The 19064-nt window shown below is 40.4% G+C and overlaps 1 protein-coding gene across 11 annotated transcripts in view; it reads right to left on the bottom strand.

Moving 5' to 3' along the window:
- R3HDM1 (R3H domain containing 1) overlaps positions 1-18342 on the bottom strand; it is a 128450-nt gene extending 110108 nt beyond the window's left edge. For 7 of the 11 annotated variants that reach the window (XM_006117053.5, XM_075933297.2, XM_075933292.2 and 4 more), the window contains exons 1-3: positions 18204-18342; positions 17292-17502; positions 116-157 (exon numbers count right to left, since the gene is read on the bottom strand). In XM_006117053.5, coding sequence (XP_006117115.3) covers positions 116-157; positions 17292-17462 — 213 coding nt within the window. In that variant the 5' untranslated portion in view covers positions 17463-17502; positions 18204-18342. The remainder of the gene's footprint in view (positions 1-115; positions 158-17291; positions 17503-18203) is intronic. The other 4 variants (XM_075933294.2, XM_075933298.2, XM_089779712.1 and 1 more) reach the window with 1 other exon arrangement.
- Between the last annotated feature and the right edge of the window lie 722 nt (positions 18343-19064).

Genomic DNA, 19064 nt, shown 5'->3' with positions numbered 1-19064 from the left:
AACTATTGCCAAAAATAAAGGCTATAACTAAACTCAAGGCATTTTTCACAAAACAACAAGGTTTCATCAAGCATGAAGGACTTCTGCAGCATGCCAGCACACAAGTCTACTGTACCTTTGACCTTTTTCCTGTTTGTCCAAAAGACTGCACTGGCCGCTAAATGGTGGGCACGACAAAAAAAGTTCATATTAAGCTTTATACTTAGACTCTAGAAGACATTTATTAATGCAAAAATATGCAGAGGAGAAAGAAAAGTTATTTCGTAGATTTGATCATCACGTAAGTAAAGGCATATGTTTTTAGCCTAAGGGTTGAGAGTTATCCTATTTTCCATGGAAAAAATCTCAGGCTCCACATCTTCATTCAGCATCTTGCAAAACATAGACATGCAGAAAAGACTGTGTTACCAGTTTTATACAATGGTTTTAATCTAAAGTCAAGACCAGTTAATACTCCCTGGCAAGTCCTATGTTTGTAGTTCTCATGGGGCAATTCCTTTAGCAACCACTCTTTGGGCTTGTCTACTAGTAATTTTGAAATCTATTTATCTATACTGACTTAGAAATGGATGTAGCTAAATTGCTGCAATTCCCAGCATGGATGTAGACAGACAGGTATCAAGATATTTATCTTGGTGTAGCTTATTACTGTCACTAAACGGGCATAGTTAAATTGGAATAAAAACTGTGTGTAGGCTACCTCCCAAACCGCTTATGTGGAAGATAAATTAGTATACAAGGAGTATTAGGAGTAACTACATTTTTTAAAAAGGATAATAATACAGAACCACTGATACTGAAGAATATTCAGATTTATTTTATCTCCACCCTGTTGTTATGCCATCAAAAGAATACCTAGGTGGGGCATCTCATTAGAATGAGTATACAAATGAAGGAAACCTCATTTCAAAGATCTAAAAGACAGGTATGAGGGTCAAGAGGATGATTTAAGTTAATAGATTTGCTGCTATAATGGCTCTAATCTAATCATATGTACTCAGGCATTCAGCAACATTAACGTCTGCTGTTCAATTTAAAAAAAAATAATTTTGCAGATAACTTTGTGTTAAAAGAAACCAATACATTCCCATCCTGATCTTTAAAAAGCTTTCACCTCTGAAGTAAATTACATCATAAGAAATGAGGAAGCGTGAAAGGCTTATAGTATTTCAAGTCTTGCAGTCTCCCCATTCTCCCAAAATCAAGCCTTTGTATTAAATCTTCTGAAGGGCTAGTACCTTAGTACAGCTTTTGAAAGAGTCATGATGAACATGGAAAAATACTCAACTGTATATAGCGGGGACCCCCTGTAAATCTCCCTAGTATATGTTGGTTCTGCACAAGCATTGTTGAAGTTTGCAGGAACTATTCCGTTTTAAGTCCTCTCGCTCTTCTGTTGTGCACACGCACACGCACAGAGAGGACCAATTCATACAAATGGAAGTCAGCTGCAGGAAAAAAATTCCCCGCTTTACAACCTTTTGCTATATGTCCATTTTTAAAAATTGTATCTTAGATGGATAGCGGGGACACCCTGTACTCAATTCCTGTATTATGGAGAATCTCTTCTGATTCATTAGAGAATGAATCATGTACCAGGTAGAACTAACAATTTCAAACTTTAGAGTCTAGAAGCTGATGCATGATGGGGCATATGTCAGTAGAGCTTACCCACCTAGGGTAACAGGTGAACTGGCGGTTAGAAGAAGCTACCTCCCTTCCTATCCCATCCCCTGATGGAGCCCAAGTCCTGTCCTGTCCCCAGTCCTGAAGCGCAAGGCAGGCACTGCTATTGCTCTGCCCCTGTCCCCAGCCCTGGAGCACAAGGTGAGCAATGCCACCCCAACATTCCCAACTGGAGCACCAGGCAGGCACCAGCCCTAGCCTCTCAGAATCCAGCAACAGGCCTTCCTACCCTAGCCAGGACCATGGAAGAGCAGAAATTCATTGGCACTCCTGGAGGCAGAGCATGGGCAAGGCCATGCCAAGCTGTTTGGGGAGGCTCAAATTAATATGTAAATAACTTGCAAACTGGCTTCAACAGTGTCATGCAAACACCTGTTTTCATTTTGAGGTGACATTTGTAACTAAGAAGTGGGCAGCATTTTCTCCAAAAATGTAAATAAGCTTGTTTATCTTAGCAATTGGCTGAAGGAGGAGTTAGTGGACTTACATGAGATTCTTTGAAAAATAGTATTTCCTTTGTCTTTACTACAATGCAAACATTTGCAATCAAAAAGTTATGTGTTGTGCACTTTGTATTTTGTTTTGTAATTGAAATCAATATATTCGAAAATGTAGAAAAATCTATATTTATAATTGTAATGGATAGGAGGAGAGCTGGCCAGCATTTGGTGACTAAAGGGTTAAACTCAGGTAGTTAGGGGGTGTTGGCAGGGAGCCAGGAGAGCCCAGGGGAGAAGGTGCTGAAATTTGAACTGAAAATATGCCTGCCTGCTGTTTTCTTTGTGGGAGTTTTAAACTAAGAGCTGGGGAAACAAGATAAATTGAACCAGGCAGAACTACTATGCCTACAAGGAATACTAAGTATGGAAATGGACTAGACTTTCAAGCATAAATTGTAACTAGACAGGAAATGTCTATTTAGTCATGATTAGGTTATTTTCTTTGTTTTATTGTTTGGTTAAACTTCTCAGTGCTAAGGCCAATGCCCCACCACCCAACATTGTATCTAAACTGTAGCCCAGAGATACTATTTTCTCTCTGTTTTAATCTGTTCTCTCTCAGTTGCTCTGTAACAACTAGCAACCAAGTATGCTTTATCAAGATGTTTTATCAAGTATCCTTTTGTTTTCTTAATAAAATCACCTTTTTGAAGGCGATGATTTGATTCTCTTGTCCTGGAAGGTAACAGGAGATCTGTGTATGCATGCCTAAGATTGAGAGGTCAGCTATCAGAGACCGCAACTTGTTTTCTCTCTTGTGGTAAAATAGCTTGGAGGTACTCCTCTGGAAGAAGTCCAAGTGCTTTCTTCCTGGGTTCAAGAAAGGGGTTTTTGATTCACTTGGTGGTGGCAGCTACTTCTCAAGGCCAGGGAATCTGTGACTTTGGGGAGCTTTCTAAGTAGAGTTGATAGAGGCAAAGTATATAAGATCTCTTGCAGGCCCACACCTTCTGCACTTGGAGTGCCAGAATGGGGAACAGCCTTGACAATAAATAATGGAATATCAACTTAAATAGAGCAATTAAGACTGCTACTAATTGTGACTTTTTAAAAGTCTAGTTAATTTGTTTTGTGTTAATTGCATGAATTAACTATGCTTGACATCCCCAAATGTACCATATTTGGGCCAAGAACAGTGTCTTAATTTGTTTAGTGTATTTTGTAAACCACCTGGTAAATTGATGGCTCTGAGAAACATGCAGGACATAGCATATGGCTTCGCAACGGTGGTGTTCCTCAACTATAGTGGGCAATAGATGCAATGCACATCCATATCTTTACACCTGACCACTTTGCCAAAGAGTACACAAATCATAAGGGGTACTTCTCGAAGGTGATGAAGGCACTGGTTGATCACAAGGGCTGCATCACCAACATCAACATGGGATGATTGGGAAAGTTGATGCACATCTTTACGCTTGTATCTCCTGCCTCTTTAGAAAGCTGCAAGCTGGAACTTATTTCTCAGACTGGAAAATTAACATCAGAGGCATTGAAATGCCAATACAGATCCTTGGAGACCCAGCCTTCTCTTTGCTCCCGTGACTCATGAAGCTGTACACAGGCAACCAGGACTGCAGTAAGGAGCAGTTCAACTACAGGATGAGCAAATGCAGAATAGCAGCAGAATGTGCTTTTTGAAGTTTAAAGGGAAGATTTTGCAGTGTATTGACTAGGTTCAGATCTCAGCAAAAGAAATATTCCCATGGTTGTGACAGCCTGCTGTGAGCTCAATAATATCTGTGAAAGTAAGGAGTAAAGTTTTATGCCAGGGTTGGGGGCTAAGGCAAAGCACCTAGCCAGTATTACGAGCAGCCAGACACCAGGGAATAAAGAGAGCAGAGCGAAGGTCACTGGAAATCAAAGAGGCTTTGAAAAACAGCTTTGTGAATGGCCAGTTATGCATGTTGTTCTTAACTAGGTGCCCACTGCATTAAAAGTGCTTGCCTGTAAACACCTACCCCTTCAACATAGTGATGCGGGAAGAAACAGAGTTCAGGGCAGTAGCAAATTATAATCCCCAATGCAGGCATCATAGGTGTGAGGCGAACAGCCTTTTGCTCCCAGACACATGCCTGGGAGTTGAGTGTACGGCTCCTCTTGACTCTTCCTCCCCACATTCTAGAGCCCCTGGGAAAGAAGGTTATAGAACTTGGTGTGGTGGAAATGCAGGTTTACGAGTGCTGGAGGGGGTGCCTGTGCTGCTCTCATGGAAGTTCTCCACACCTGTATCTCCTGCAGCAGCGTTTTCCTCCACTCATTTAATCACTCCCATCCAAGTGGGCAAATTGCATTTGTTCTTTGAACAGGTCATCCCTAGTGTATTTTCACCTTTGGATTTGTTCTATCCTAACAGCTGGAGGAGCTAGGGGAGTGTGCAAAATGCTCGCTTGCTGTAACAAAAAGTGAAGGGCAGGCTTTACAGGAGATATATTGTTGAGTCTAAAACCTAATCTCTTAGCATAAAGGAAAGTCTGTTCAAAGATAATAGAGATGTGTTCTGTACCAGGCCATACTTATGCTTTTAAGCATCCATTATGCAGCAGGTACACCACAGAGATGTCAGGAGAGCAGTTGGACTCTGTCTGGTGGCAGATATAGTAAGGGATAGGCTGGGGCGCACAAGCTTGTGGGAAGAAGGGGGTTTGGGCATGGTGGAAAGGCAGGGCAGGGGTTTATGCAGTGACCGAGTTTTGGCACAACTCCCCACCCCCACTGTTTGTTGGGATAGTGCAACTTTCCCTTCCTGCAGCAGTGTGCAGGTGGCGGGGGAACAGAGTCTAGGCATACAGAAAGGGCAGGGATTCATGCAGATACCAAGGAGACTCTGCGTGGGAGAAAGGGATGGGTGTGGCAGCACTGCAGAGGATTCCATGCCTCATTGGGGAATGAACAAACAAAGGTTTACTGAAGAGACATCCACTAACAGCTTCCCCTGCTTCATCCAAGTTGCCATGCGAGATATTAATCTTCTCCGAATCACACAGAGTGATTGGGAGCAGATGCTGACTGAATATGGCCAAAAAGCTTATGCTGCAATGATGCCAGACCACTTACTGCTGGCTTGGTGCGGAAAGGTTTCCTACCATGGAGGACAGCATAAACCAGGCCTCCCCAGAAATCTTGTTATTAAAGAATTCCTCTATGAGAGCTTTATAGAGATATGCAGGGAGGATTCCCACTCCATCTCCAGACATTTTAAACAAGCTGTTCTGGGGAGTCCCTGCTATGTAGGCACAGTGGCCACCACAAATCACACTCAATTGCCTTAACCCACTTTTAGCATGATTTAAAATGTGAATTCACCAGGGCTCAGCAACAAGATGTCCTGGGAGGAGGAGATAGTCAGGACCTTTTTATAACCTTGGAGACAGAGATCGGATGCCCCGCTTGCCTGCTGACCATTCTGCTCCTCCACACTGTCCTCCACGCTGCTGCCCAATCATGGGTGGCTGGCATGCTAGGCAGGTGAAGGTCTTGCGTTCCCAAACCGCCAGCCTGGCCCCGGCTACACTCTGCCCCCAGAACACCTACTGGAGGAATACTAGGGTAGAGTGTTGCTGCCTTGGAGAGCCCACCCTCCCTGTGATCTGAGGCCAAGAAGAATGGGGTTCCTTCCCCCCCCCCTCCCTGTGCTGGGGGAAGTGACGGTAGCACATTGCCCCACCTTCCCATGGGGGGGGGAGGGGCAAGGAGGTGGCTTAGCTCCCTTGGGGGAGTGGGACCTCGGTAGAAGAGGCTGAGTTACATGTGGGGTTGTGGGCTTGCCTCCCCCAGCCCTACCTTCACCGATCTCCCATGTGCTTGAGACTTCCTGAGGAGTATCTTGGGAGGAACCCATGGACTGACTTGGGAAACTGGTTGGTTTCTTTTGCAGGATCCCATGCAGTTGCTCATAGAAGTGGCATGTTTGCAGTAATGACCCAGACTGTCCGTTTGCTGCCTCTGTCTTCTGGTACGCCTGCCTCAGCTCCTTTATTTTCACAAGGCACTGTGAGTGTCCCTGGTGCATCCTCTCTCCTCCTTCCCCATGCTCTTTGTGATATTGACACAGGTAACAGCATTTCTTTTGCTGCCCTGTAGTTCTGCCTGAACAGATTGGTCTCCCCACACAGCAATGAAGTCCAGAATCTCCTGCATGCTCCATGATGGTGCTCGTTTGTGACCCTCGGCGTTTATGGTCAGATGTTCTGCTGAGGTATGCTGACAGCTCTTTGGTCTGCTTGCCTCACCAGAAATGAAATGCACATTTTCCCAGGGTTTTTCTTATGACCCTGGAGAGTAGCAGTATTGAAAGTCCTGGGCAAAGCAGTCACAGCGGGGCACTGTGTGCCACCTCCCAGAGGCCAACAATATCAACTTTACCAGTGCTGCCTTGACTATGCAAGGTCAAGTTTACTCCTCATGAAAAGCAGGACTACCAAAATTGACTTTAATGGCCCTTAAAGTTGATAAAACAGGCTTGGTGGTGTGAACTCATTGTTTAGAAAACTGACCTAATGTATCTAAGTTTGACTGAAATGCCCAGTGTAGACCAGGCCTGTGTTTATCAAGACAATTAATTAGGTTTGCTAACATGTAGCACTGTGATAGCCTGCATCAGAGCATACTTGCTGGAATGCCTGACATTTGACCACAGACAAATAACAGGACAATTGACCATCTTGCCAAACCTATACTAGAGTGAAGTAATTGAACAATTCACACAAAGCCAAAAGTGTTTGCCTATTTCTCCCAATAAGCTTTAGATAAATTTGCCTATTTACCATGTGTGTATTTAGAGTTTTAAAGGCCTCCACCAAATATTTACACACATGAAAATATAAAACCAATCAATGCTGAGTACACAAAACTATACCCATACAATTAGGAGTTCAGCAACATGGATTTTCAAACACACTGATAATATCAAAAGAATGACTTAATTCAACATTAACATTACCCACAAAACTAAGTACAATAAATGCATTCCATATTTCATTAATCTGAGTTACAGTAACCAATTACAACTAAATTTAATAGCCAGCATTGGAAAACACTTCCTTACTCATCCAGTTCAAGTCCCTGTGTCAATCATCATCTTAAAAAGTGAAGCAAGTCACAAATCACTATGAAATACAACTGTGCATGGAAGGTAACAATTTCGTTAAGTTTCAGGTGGAGACACCTTGAAAGCAATGCAGTCTGTTTCTCTTTACCTATGTGAGATTTAACCCAACATACAACTGTGTTGGGGAGGCAATAAAAGTGGAATTCTTACATAACATTATGGATACGCAATATAGCTGCTTAGAAACCATGTTGACAAACAGAACAAATATCAGAAAAGGTAAAGAGATCAGTTTAGATAACAATAGATGGGATTCTCTTATTTGACTACATATAAATGTATGTAAAAGTCTCTAGAACAAAATCACAAGACACTATGACTAAAGACAGGTCCACATCCCAGACTTCTTCGTACTTCTGACTAGGGATATTAGAGAGTAGTCAACTATTTGATAAGCATAAGCTTGTCACGTAGTCAAGCGGAGTACTTGACTACTCACTTCCTCACCCCTCTTGCTGCCTCTGTGCGGGGACAGGAAACAGTGTTAGGGGGAGCTGGCTTAAAAGCCGGTTCCCCTCAGCCCCATCTCCATAGTGCCGCCTGCTTCCTACTGCTGCCTCTATTAGAGGCAGCATTAGGTAGGATAGGGAAAGCTGCTGTGAAGTGGCCCCGGGGCAGGAGGGATAAGGGGCGCCCTGACAGTAAGGTGGTGGGGCAGGTTCCCCCATGGTCTAGGGGATAGGGCGTTCGCCAGGGGAGGACAACAGTTGCCATAGGCAGACGCTGCTCTGGCAGCACACCGTTTATGGGAGTCCCAGCTGGGCACCTCCGCGGATAGGGGTTGCTGCAGCCAAGCAGCCCCAGTTTGCGGCAGCCTGGGTTGGATGCGCACAGGCTCTTCTCTGGCAGCAGTCCCTGGCCATGGCCAGCCCTGGCTTCTGCAAATAGGGGCTGCTGAACTTGGTGTGAGCCAGGACCGAACAGTCCCAGCTTTTGCAACTCCAGGACACTGCGCGTCTGCATTTTGAATGCATTAAGAGCCTGGGAGCTCTTATTACATTTAAAATTCAGAGCCACAGCTCGGAGGGCTCCCGGAGCCAGCTCAGTCCTGGCTCAGTCCTGGCTCGAGCTGGCTCTGGGAGCTACCCTGCTGCAGCTCTTCAGAGTGGTCCTTTTTGACTAATCATATAGTCAATACAAACTATATTAACTACACAATTACCCAGATAACCACAATTTAACATCCTTTACCTTTGACTGGCACAGCAGTGCCTGCAGAAGTGTGCTCTCTGGTTGACCTAGCTGTACCAGCAGATGTCCAAACTATAGAGACAGCTACCCTGGCAAAGCTATGCTTTTTCCCCAAGATTTTCACTCATGGGAAAGGGTTTTACTAATACCAGGGGAAACATTTTACCAGCAGAGTATATTAGTATTCCTAAACAAGTAAGGCACTCATAGTGTAGACACAGGTTAAGACATAATCAACACCACACGTGACATGCAGTGCACATTACAATCACATTTTTATGCATTTTATTCACAGATATTTCTAAAGCACTCAGTACTTTGGTACACAAATGTCATTATGAAAAGAATGGGGAAGAAAAGCAAAAATTGGACACACAAGTAACATAAAACTGAGGAACACTGGCCAGACGGTAAGAACACACAGTTCTCTCTCATTTATTCAATCACAGATAGTGAAAATGTCTGATTTCAGAATAGGGTTTTGTTTGTTTGTTTTTGCTTGTTTTTTAGTTGAGAATACACTGCATTTAGCAGCATAGAAGATGGAGACCTGAGATCACCTACGGAAAAAAGGTATGTGTTTCTTTCCTCTCTCCTTCTCTCTGTATGACACACACACGCTAACCTTATCAAAAGTCGGAGGTAGAAAAACGAGGGCAGGAGAGATTAAAGATTTGTCTTTTCACCATACAGCTGGGTCATTAGAAGTCGAGCAGCATAGCTGCTGTTTGCTGCCTGTTTTTCCAGACAAAATATTTCTACCCCTCACCAAGTCACATTCATATTTTTGGCAGGACAACATTGCTACTAACAATGTGCTATTCACACTGGCACTTGTTGCAGCAAAACTTTGGTCTTGTGCTTTTTTATAAGCACCTCTTAACAAATGTTTTGTCATATAATTGCAAAGGCAGATTTAGCTCAAGGGGTATTTAATTAAAACACACAGGGATGAAAGCTGTGGAACTTTTTTGAGACTAGGGATGATGTATAAGTACAGAAAAAAATATGTTTAAGAACATTCTAAAATTTCATCTAATTCTATCAAGAAATTGAGAAATCTATATAATGTATACCAAAATGGAATAAAACAAGATAAATTTTGCATTATATACGTATATCTTATTTAAGGCACGCATAAGCATCCTGGCTCCTTACTCTGCACAAACTCTCCCTCTACCACTTGCGCAGCTTCCTTTCCACTATCTCTCTCACCCATTTCCCAATGAGACTACACTTTCCCAGGCTCAAATAGACAGCTAGAGCCTTCCATCACAATTTTTTCCTCTGCTAGTGTCAGACTGAGTCTTAGGGGTATTTCTGTAATTGATTATTCACAAGGTGACATCACAAGCACAAATTAATTATTTTTAATGTGTGGATGACAGTAAATTTATGATTGTAATCTATGTACAACATACAAATCTTCAGATATATTTTTATTACATGAAAAATCCTGTTTTAATGTAATTAGTTTTCAAAACATGCCTAAAACACCTTATATTCTAACAGACAGTAGACTACTAGGTGATTCAAGTAAAAATCTTGTGAACACTTATGTGCTCTTTAGAACAGACTCTTATTTCTGGAAAGCAGAATGCTCAGGCACTGCTACAGTTTTAGTAAATATTTAAAATAATTACTACTAGTTTTCATGCTACTCATAAAATAACCTAAGAGCATCATTTGACAAAACATTCAGTTTCTAAAATTACTGTGCCTAAAATAATTTCATTGTATGGGTCTGAGTCTCTATTAGCTCACACACTGACCAATAAGAAATTAGCACAGCCAAGCACAATATCAAAATGGATTTTTTTCTAGACAAGTGCCTCATATTTCAAAGTCTGTTAAAACACAACTTTAGGGTCACCAGAGAAAAATTTGACTATTTGAAAAGGTGATTGCCTTTCCCAAATTACAAACTTCAGGCTTCATTATGCTAAATTCTTACAATCTGGGGTGGGCCACTTTAGTGATGTGAGGTGGGAATATTCTCTGGAGAATATTCTCCGACAATGAGAATATTCTGAGAATATTCTCCAAAAAATTATTTCCCGAGAATTTTTGAGTATTTTCTAATTTTACAATATACTATTTCAAGAGGAAATGAATTCAACTTTTAGAACACCCTGAATGTTAAAGAGCTTCCGTGATCATTCAAGATAGTTTGAGAACTTTATAGAATGTTCCAGAATGTTATGGCATTTTCTAGAACATTCATGAGCCCGGAATTCTGACTGTTATGGAACTTTCTGGAAGCATCACAAAAAGTATGTAAAAAGAGGCAATAACACATTTATTATTTTTTTTGTGAAAGGTGTAATTGTGTTTTCATCAGTATGAAAAGAAGAACTAAGCCTAAAAGTGATGTGGGGAATTATTTCCTTCATAAAACAGTTAAAGACAAAGTGTTATATGAATGTATTCAGCCTTGTGGTACTTACATCAGAAATGCGACAAGCATGAGAAAGCATATTTCCAATTGTTTGAAGACTCCTGCTTACATCAAGGAAAAGGAAACAAAATTCTCAGAGTCCAGAAGCAGATCACCTCAACCATCAACTTCATCAACATCTATAGAACACTGTGATAGTGATAGTGAATTTACATCACCACCTTCCATATCTAGTTCAGCCAAGGGGTCTCACTCTATAAGTCACTACTTTGTTTTCAGTTTTATTCATGGAATCAAAGTTTTGGATGAATTTTTTGCATGAGCTGTATTCTCATCGGGATCGCCTCTTTCACGGGTTGAAAATGAAGATTGGATTACTTTCATGCAAAAATTAAGACCATTTTACAAGATGCCATCCAGGTACACACCTTCTAACAAACTTTTGGAAGCTGAATATCAACGTGTTGATGCTCTTATAAAACAAAAATTGCTGAAGCCTCTTCTCTTGCACTACAGTGTGATGCTTGGAGCAACTGAAGAAACGAATCTGTTATAAATTTTATTATATCAACACCCCAGCCAGTGTTTTACAAGACAGTGGCAACCAATGTTGAATGCCATACTGCTGAGTATATGGCATTCCGTATGGAAGAAATCATGACAGAAATAGGCACTGAACAATTTGGTGCCATTGTCACGGATAATGCTGCAGCAATGGTGAAATCCTTATCAATGTTTAATGAAAAATACAACCACATTGCAATGTACACTTGTGCTGCTCATACACTAAATTTGTTAATTGGTGACATCAGTAACTTAAAATCTGTTCTAGAAACTGAAGCTACCTGTAAAACTATTGTGAAGGAAATTAACAAATGGCAAGTTTTACGAGCTCATTTTACTGCATTTAAAAAAAAAAAAAGAAAAATCAAACTTGTGCACTTAAATTGCCAGTTAAAACTAGGTGGGGTTCCATTTTATATTGTTTGAAAAGCTTATTGAAATAAAAAAAAGTCTTAAAATGCCTTGCTGTCCATGAAGATTTACAAACTAAACTGAGCAAACGTACCAGGAATTCAATCCTGGATGAAGATGTATTTTCGGTACGGGTCCAAAAATTTCATGCACTGATAAGTCCTGTTGTGAAATGGATTACGCTGCTTGACTCTGACCAGCCAAAAACAAGCAAAGTTCCTGAATGTTTCAGGGAATTAAGCGATCATTTTGATAGGCTACTTCCCGAAAGTCCACTTACCAAACAAGAAAAACAGGATGTGATAAAAAAGTTTTGAAAAAAGAAAAGATATGGCTCTAAAAGACATTCACTATGCTGCAAATATTCTAGATCCAAAATTCAATGGTGAGTGCCTTATTAGAAATGAACAAATACAAAGAAATGAATTCATCAATAAATTAGTCACAAGAATGTATGGCATTCATCACTCAGCAAAAGTCATTGCAGAGCTTGCAGAGCATCGTGCTAAAGAAGTTTTTTTTTTGGAAAATCATATGTAACAAAATCAGCTGACTCAGTAGATGTAACATGGTGAAAAGGTACTTGCTATGGATCAAAATTAGGGAAAGAAGCTATCAACATATTGAACATGCCACCAACAACGGCAGCAACTGAAAGAAGTTTCAGTACTTACAGTATCATTCATAATGCAAAAAGAAACAAGTTAACACAAGAAAGGACAGGCAAGCTGACACTCATAGCCCATAATATAAAGCTTCTTAATGACCCAAATGATGCTTCATTGAAATCCCCAAGAGAAAAAAGGAAACAGAACCAGAGAAATGAGGAAGAAGAAATTGATGATGCTGAAGAGAAAGAAGTAGTAGTCAAAGAAGAAGATATGTATGAGGAAGAAGAAGAGATAGAAATATATGGGTCAGATTCGAAAGTGCAGATTCTGATTAGACTTGTACTCAATCCAGAAAGTTAAAAATATTTGTATCCTGCAACAAGAGATTTGTAATAAAAATTCTAGTAATTTAAACCTCTGTCTTTTTTCTTTAACTTTCTCAAATTTTCATTTTAACAATTGGAAACTTTCATGATTCTTGAAGTTTTATTAAAGAAAGACATTATCATAAATAGTAAAATTCTTTAAAAACTATTTAACAAGTATTTGAGAGAAAATTCTCAAAAATCCTTGTATTGTAGAATATTCTCAAGAAAATTCTCAAGAATATTCTCCAAAAGTTTATTCCTGAGAATTTAGCATCACTAGGCCACTTATTATCATATGTAAATGGTTATACATCGTGAGCAGTCAATTTGTTCTGTTCTGTTCCAGAGAACAGGACTTCTGCCCCTCAATGAAACAGATGAACCAAACAATACCTTTATAAGAAAGCCACGGAATAAATTATTTTTAAAAATAAATACAAGTGTAATGTGATTTTTTGGCAGATTAATTTTGTAGGATGGGCAGAGAAGAGGATTTTAAGAATAGATGTGAATGCACTAAAATCACTTGCTGCTGCACTATAAGGAGTGCATTCTAGGCCAGGGGTGGGCAATAATTTTTTATGAGAGGCCACTCCAAGATTTGGTAAGCAATTAAGGGCTGTACTTTTCTATGCAGGGAGTGTGCAATCTGGGAAAGAGGTTAGGGGCAGAAAGGAGCTTGGAATAGGGGACTAGGGTGCAAGAGAAGGTGTGGGGTCTGAGAGGGAGTTTGGGTGAAGAAGGGGGTTGTGACTTGGTATAGGGTCTGGGAGGCGGTATAGGTGCAAGAGAAGATTCTGGCCTGGGGGAGGGGCATAGAAGGGGGTACCGGATCTAGGAGATGGGATGTTGGAAGGGGTGGGGGTGCCAGAGGCAGGGTCTGGCCAGGAGGTGCTTACATAAATGCCACCTAGCCAGAAGCCCAGTGGGACATTGTGGGGAAAATCAAATAACTCCAATTGTGTCTAAAGGGGGGACTGTGCAGAAATCATAACTTTCTAAAAGAAAACTGCTGTAAGGGTTAAAAGTTTTCCAGGCCTCTCTCCCTGTAACAGAGAGAAATCAAATTAACTCTAATCAAGACCCTTACAATGCCTATCTCAAGTTCATGGATACTCCTAGTCTGTCACAATTTGTCATGTAAACCCTTATCTTTGTCACAGTTTGCCTTGTAGACTCCTCCACTCAAGTTCTCATGTGCCTTTGTACTGTAAAACTTACTTCTAGCACTCCTGGGGTGAACAGAAGTCTCAGAGTGCTTCTGCTGAGACTTTGATATGTTAAAGAAAAACAATCCACAACTGAACTGTCTGAGCATACTGTATAAAGATTCCCTGAATCTGTCTGTCAGGGCTGCTTCACTCTTGGAAGTGACAGCCTGCATGCATGCATCATAAAGTTTTCTCTTCTAGGTTTCTCTCCTGCCTCACTGATTTGATTTGACCTCCAGCCTCGAACCCTTCTGGGGGCTCTGTACCCCAGGGGAGCGAGATTTCCCCCTCAACATCTTCAGGCAGTCTTCCTGCCTGCCAGCAGCTCCATGCTGCTCAAAGCAGCTGGCTGTTCCATGTGGCTCGCTATACAATTGTGCTGGGGGCAGGAGCAACACATGAAGCCTCCCCGCATCCACACAGCACAGAGCGCCACATGTAACAAGCCAGACACTTTGAGTAGCAGGGAGCTGCTCCCTGCTGGAAGGTCTCAACAGGGGAGGCCACTAGCTGGATTAAAAGTCTTTGCGAGATGGATCCAGCCTGCAGGCCGTATCTTGCCAGCATGTGTAGGGTTGAAGAATAAAACTGTCCTTTAAATGAATTGTATCAATCAAAGTAACACAATGTGTCCTCATGAATTGTAGTCCAATTTTTATGAATGGGATTTGGATTAATTAGTAATCTGTTAAAAATGGCCTTTGAAGAATCTGTTATTGCAACTTCTTTTGTAACTTTTTTATATATTGTAAATAAAACCCCATTTTAAATGGTTAATACATTGTAAGTGAAGTGAATCCATATTGTAACTGAAATCCCATTTCAAACTTTGTATGGTGTGTGTGTGTGTAATCTCTCTATAACCTTTTCTTAGCAAAGGGATTTAATTTTGTCAAATGGAGGCTGGAATGTTAGCAATGAACCTAATTTAAGAGAAAAATTCTTTTAGAGATATTATCAAGAAAAGAGCTCTGAAAACGTGAACCTATCGGTAATCCACATTTGACTAAAAACTACTTTGCAAAATTCAAAGTGTCTCTTAGTGGATTCTCTCACTTAGTAGTTTCTCTAGTTAATCTTTATCTGCACTTGAAATTATAGTAAGTATAGATGCTGCCTCTCACCTCTTATTTTAGAACGTAAGTTGTTCAGAATAGTGACATCTCTTTGACTATAACTGAACAGCACCTCGCACAACAAAACCTCGATTGTGATTGACGCCTGTGGGCACTACCTTTAATATTAATATTAAACATTAAGTAGCAATGCTGTAAAGTTGTACAGAGCTGAAATTCTTTGTTATGCATCTGTATATTACCTTGCTTAAGCCTGTGGCAAGGCTTTTAGGGACTACAGAAATATAAGGAGAAGGTCACTGGCACAACAAGGGAAGTATGGCTTTTCATTTGTCTGAACATGCAGAGCAGCTTGTTTTGAGAAATTTTACCTATCAGTTGAATTTCAGACATTACTTCTAAGGAGAAAAAAATATACTGCAGTAAGAACAGAATATCTGTCATTCACTCTATTACCTATGTGTTTAATTTTATTTTTACAAGATATATTTATATCTCTCAGATCCCTACTAGATATCTAATTAGGCAAACACGCATAGCAATGATAGCAGCTAGCAATTTGTTTGGCTAGCCTTAGGCCAACTTAACAGTATTCCACATGTTCTATACTGGAGATGAAGGGGAGAGCCCAGTTTGTTTTTTTACCCTCATGTCACAACCCTGGATTCAGCTTTGATGAAGTTAACAGATATTAAGCTCTGATTTAAGTGAGTCATTACATTACCACCATAGACTTGTACAAGGCCTGAGTGGGAGTCATTTACACAGTTGAAAGAGATACCAGAGCTTCTTTCACAATATTTTTCATGAGAAAATTGGCAAAACTCAACTCAGGGAACTAGCCCTCTGAGAGACCTCTGCTCAAATATCAGTACCAAGGTGCCCTTCAGTACCAATGATATTGCGTTAAGATAGATTGAAGAAGCATTTGCTATACTGCCTTAAGCCCATGACAGTGGTTTTATCTCAAAATACAGTTTATCACACTCAAAATTAACTACTAGCAATCTCTCTGCAGATACCAGGCCCTACCACTCTGCAGCTACCAACTACTGGTTAGCCTCTCCTCTCGTGACTGGCCAACACAGGCTTCTAGGAGAGAGATGCCAGCTACAGATGCTGGACTGTACAGCGACTACGGATACACATAACTTTTTGCCGAACCTGCCCACTTCCATATGGTAACCTATGTATAAGTATACCTAACACCAGGCCAACAACTCTATTTGTTTTGTTAAATTATGAAGTTGGTAAAATCATGTTTTCTGAGCCTAAATAAAACAATGTCAAATACCTTGTCATAGCCCTTATCAATACACAAGTCAATCAAATGTCAAATGTTTATTAAAAGAAAAACAAAATCAACAGCAACTGGTAATTTCACTACAAAAAGTAAATGTTCAACCAAGTAATGTTTAGAACAACAATGAAGAAATGAAAATAAAATGAAGTTGTTGCACTGTCCCTCTCCAGCAGGGATAGGGAACCTGAGGCCTCTGGCTTGCCTGGATCTGGCCCCCCAAGGCTCAGGGCCCCCCAGCATCAGGGAGCCTATATGGCACTCTAGTCCCCCCGCTATCCCACTATGGGGCTAGAGCACACAAAATCTACTCGCCTGAGCTCCCCTAGGCTCTGGTATGCAAGGGGAAGGCCTCTCTCTTGATCAGTTGAAGCACATTTTAGTGACATGGGGTTCTTTTTCCCCCCTGTTTCTCACTTGTGTGCAGTCCCTGACTGATTTTTCTATGGGTCAGTGCACCCTACCCCAAAAAAGCCTCCCCCATCCCTGCTCTACAGCATGGAAAGCTCAATTTCCTGCAAGAAGTTCAAATGAACACAAAGGAAATATTACTACAGATAAAAGCCTAGAGTGTTGTTTCTCCAGTAGGAAACTTGCAGTTTACCTCTAACCTGTTCAAAATAGCTAACCATTAAGAGTGTGTGTGGGGGGGGAGGGGGGGAGGAGCTAGAAATAGGAGGGGGTAAGAGTGTGGGTGGTAGATGAGATATAATCTTCCAGATTCACAAAAACTGTCAAAGTTTGCTTGGACCTGCTTCAATTAGGAAATGTATAATAAGTAGTCACAAGGAAGAGTGGCAGAGCAAGAGAAAGATGTGTTTTCCATTCTAATTTTTCATCTGTATAGAAGAAAAAGACTTCTTACCAGCATATCATTTTTGTTGTCAGTACAACTTTCATCGTCTTCTACTTGAATTTTCTCATGGCTCCTTGATTTGATAAGGTTTTCGACTGTGGTTGTGTCTTTAAATTCTGTCTCTGAACCATTCATTGTATCAATTTCATCCTTTAGAGTAAGAGTATCAGACATCCTCATCAGAGAAGGTTATTTTAAAATTCTACAGGAAATAAGGAACCTTGAAGAGGAAAAAGAAAAAGTATTTATATTTACTCCATAGAGCTGACATTTTATACTAATTCAAAAAGATTTACAGACACACAAATAGCATTTACAATAAACTCTGCCACCAAAAAGTCATTTTCTTCTCTAATTTATTTATTTTTCTTATCTTAGATCATTAGCGCTATCACCTTAATCCAGATGCTACAGGTGCACCATACAAAGAAAAAATATTAGCTACAAGTTTATTCTAGTAAGTCGTTAGCAGACCTCTGACTCATTCACTCCTCCACATCTTACATGTGGGCTTGTTCAACTACAACAGTGGGTTTCAATTCTAATCTAAGAAATTGAAGTTTCTCTAACTCGAAGGGAGAACGTTGATTTGAAAAAGTACAGACAACTGGTCTGGTGGATCAGTAAGCCAACACAATGAAGATTCAGGAACTAAATGAAACTTCCAGGTTGTCCACTTCCCAGCCAGTGACAGTCAATATTAACAATTGTAGATACCAGAAAAAGACCACTAAGAATTATAATGGTGGAAAAACAGTACCTAATGAAGTATAAGAACAAATAAACATTCCACAAATCAAATATTTGGAGTCACTATAATGCCAGAGCCTAATTTACACCACTGATAATATTTTTACATGAGAAAGATTTTAATTACAAATATAAAGATCTAGAGTACAGATAATACTTGTTCCTTATTACCTGATGTATCCTACAGATTTGGAATTGTGATTTCCCACAAAAATGAAACAACACAATCCAATGTTCCTTTTCACAGTTATTAACCAAGATGTCAGTTGTAATGAACCATCTGGAATATGGCAGGAGGAGTCCCATGTCCTTGTCACCAGTGTGGAATCCTGGACTGAACTGTACAGTCTTCTATCAATAATACCATCCCTTTTAGATGCCTAAAACAATAAAAATTATTATGTTGATAACTTATCATTAATGAAAACCTGGAATAATTCTTTTGAGATGAAAAACAAAATTAAGTCAACTTATTTTATTTCCATTCTTTTTTTTGGCAATTTTGTTCTACTTATTTCAATTGGAAGAAGCTGTATCGTTTTTAACCAATTTATAAGCAATTTTCCATGTACAAAATAATGAATAGTTATAAGAAACATATCAGCAAATCTAGTTATACTACGACAAAAAAAATCATTTCTATGCCACAGATATTTTCTGGAATTGGGCTGTAATAAAGAGTTGTTTAAAATATATATATAAAAAATAGAAAACAATAACTACTGAATACAGCTGCTCCCCGAGTTGCAAACGGTCGAGTTATGACTGTTCGCACTTATGACCAAAGCTCCCAAGGAGCGGTCGTAAAGGCAGTCCCCGAGTTACGAACGTGACCTGCACTTACGAACATGCTGTCGCGTGTAACTCAATGGGATCCCAGTTACGAACGGGTCGAGTTATGGCCAAGTGTTTGGTCCGTAACTCGTTTGTAACTTGGGGAGAGGTTGTAGTTGAAACTTTAATGCTTGGCAGAATTAAGTCTCTAAAAATCACCACGTCATGCATATTACAAGGCCACATCATCCCATGGAC

This window comes from Pelodiscus sinensis, chromosome 7 (genome assembly GCF_052426305.1).
Source record: "Pelodiscus sinensis isolate ZL-2025 chromosome 7, ASM5242630v1, whole genome shotgun sequence".
NCBI lineage: Eukaryota > Metazoa > Chordata > Testudines > Trionychidae > Pelodiscus > Pelodiscus sinensis.
The sequence above is the reverse complement of the archived record's forward strand: the minus strand, read 5'-3'. Positions and strand labels throughout refer to the sequence as shown.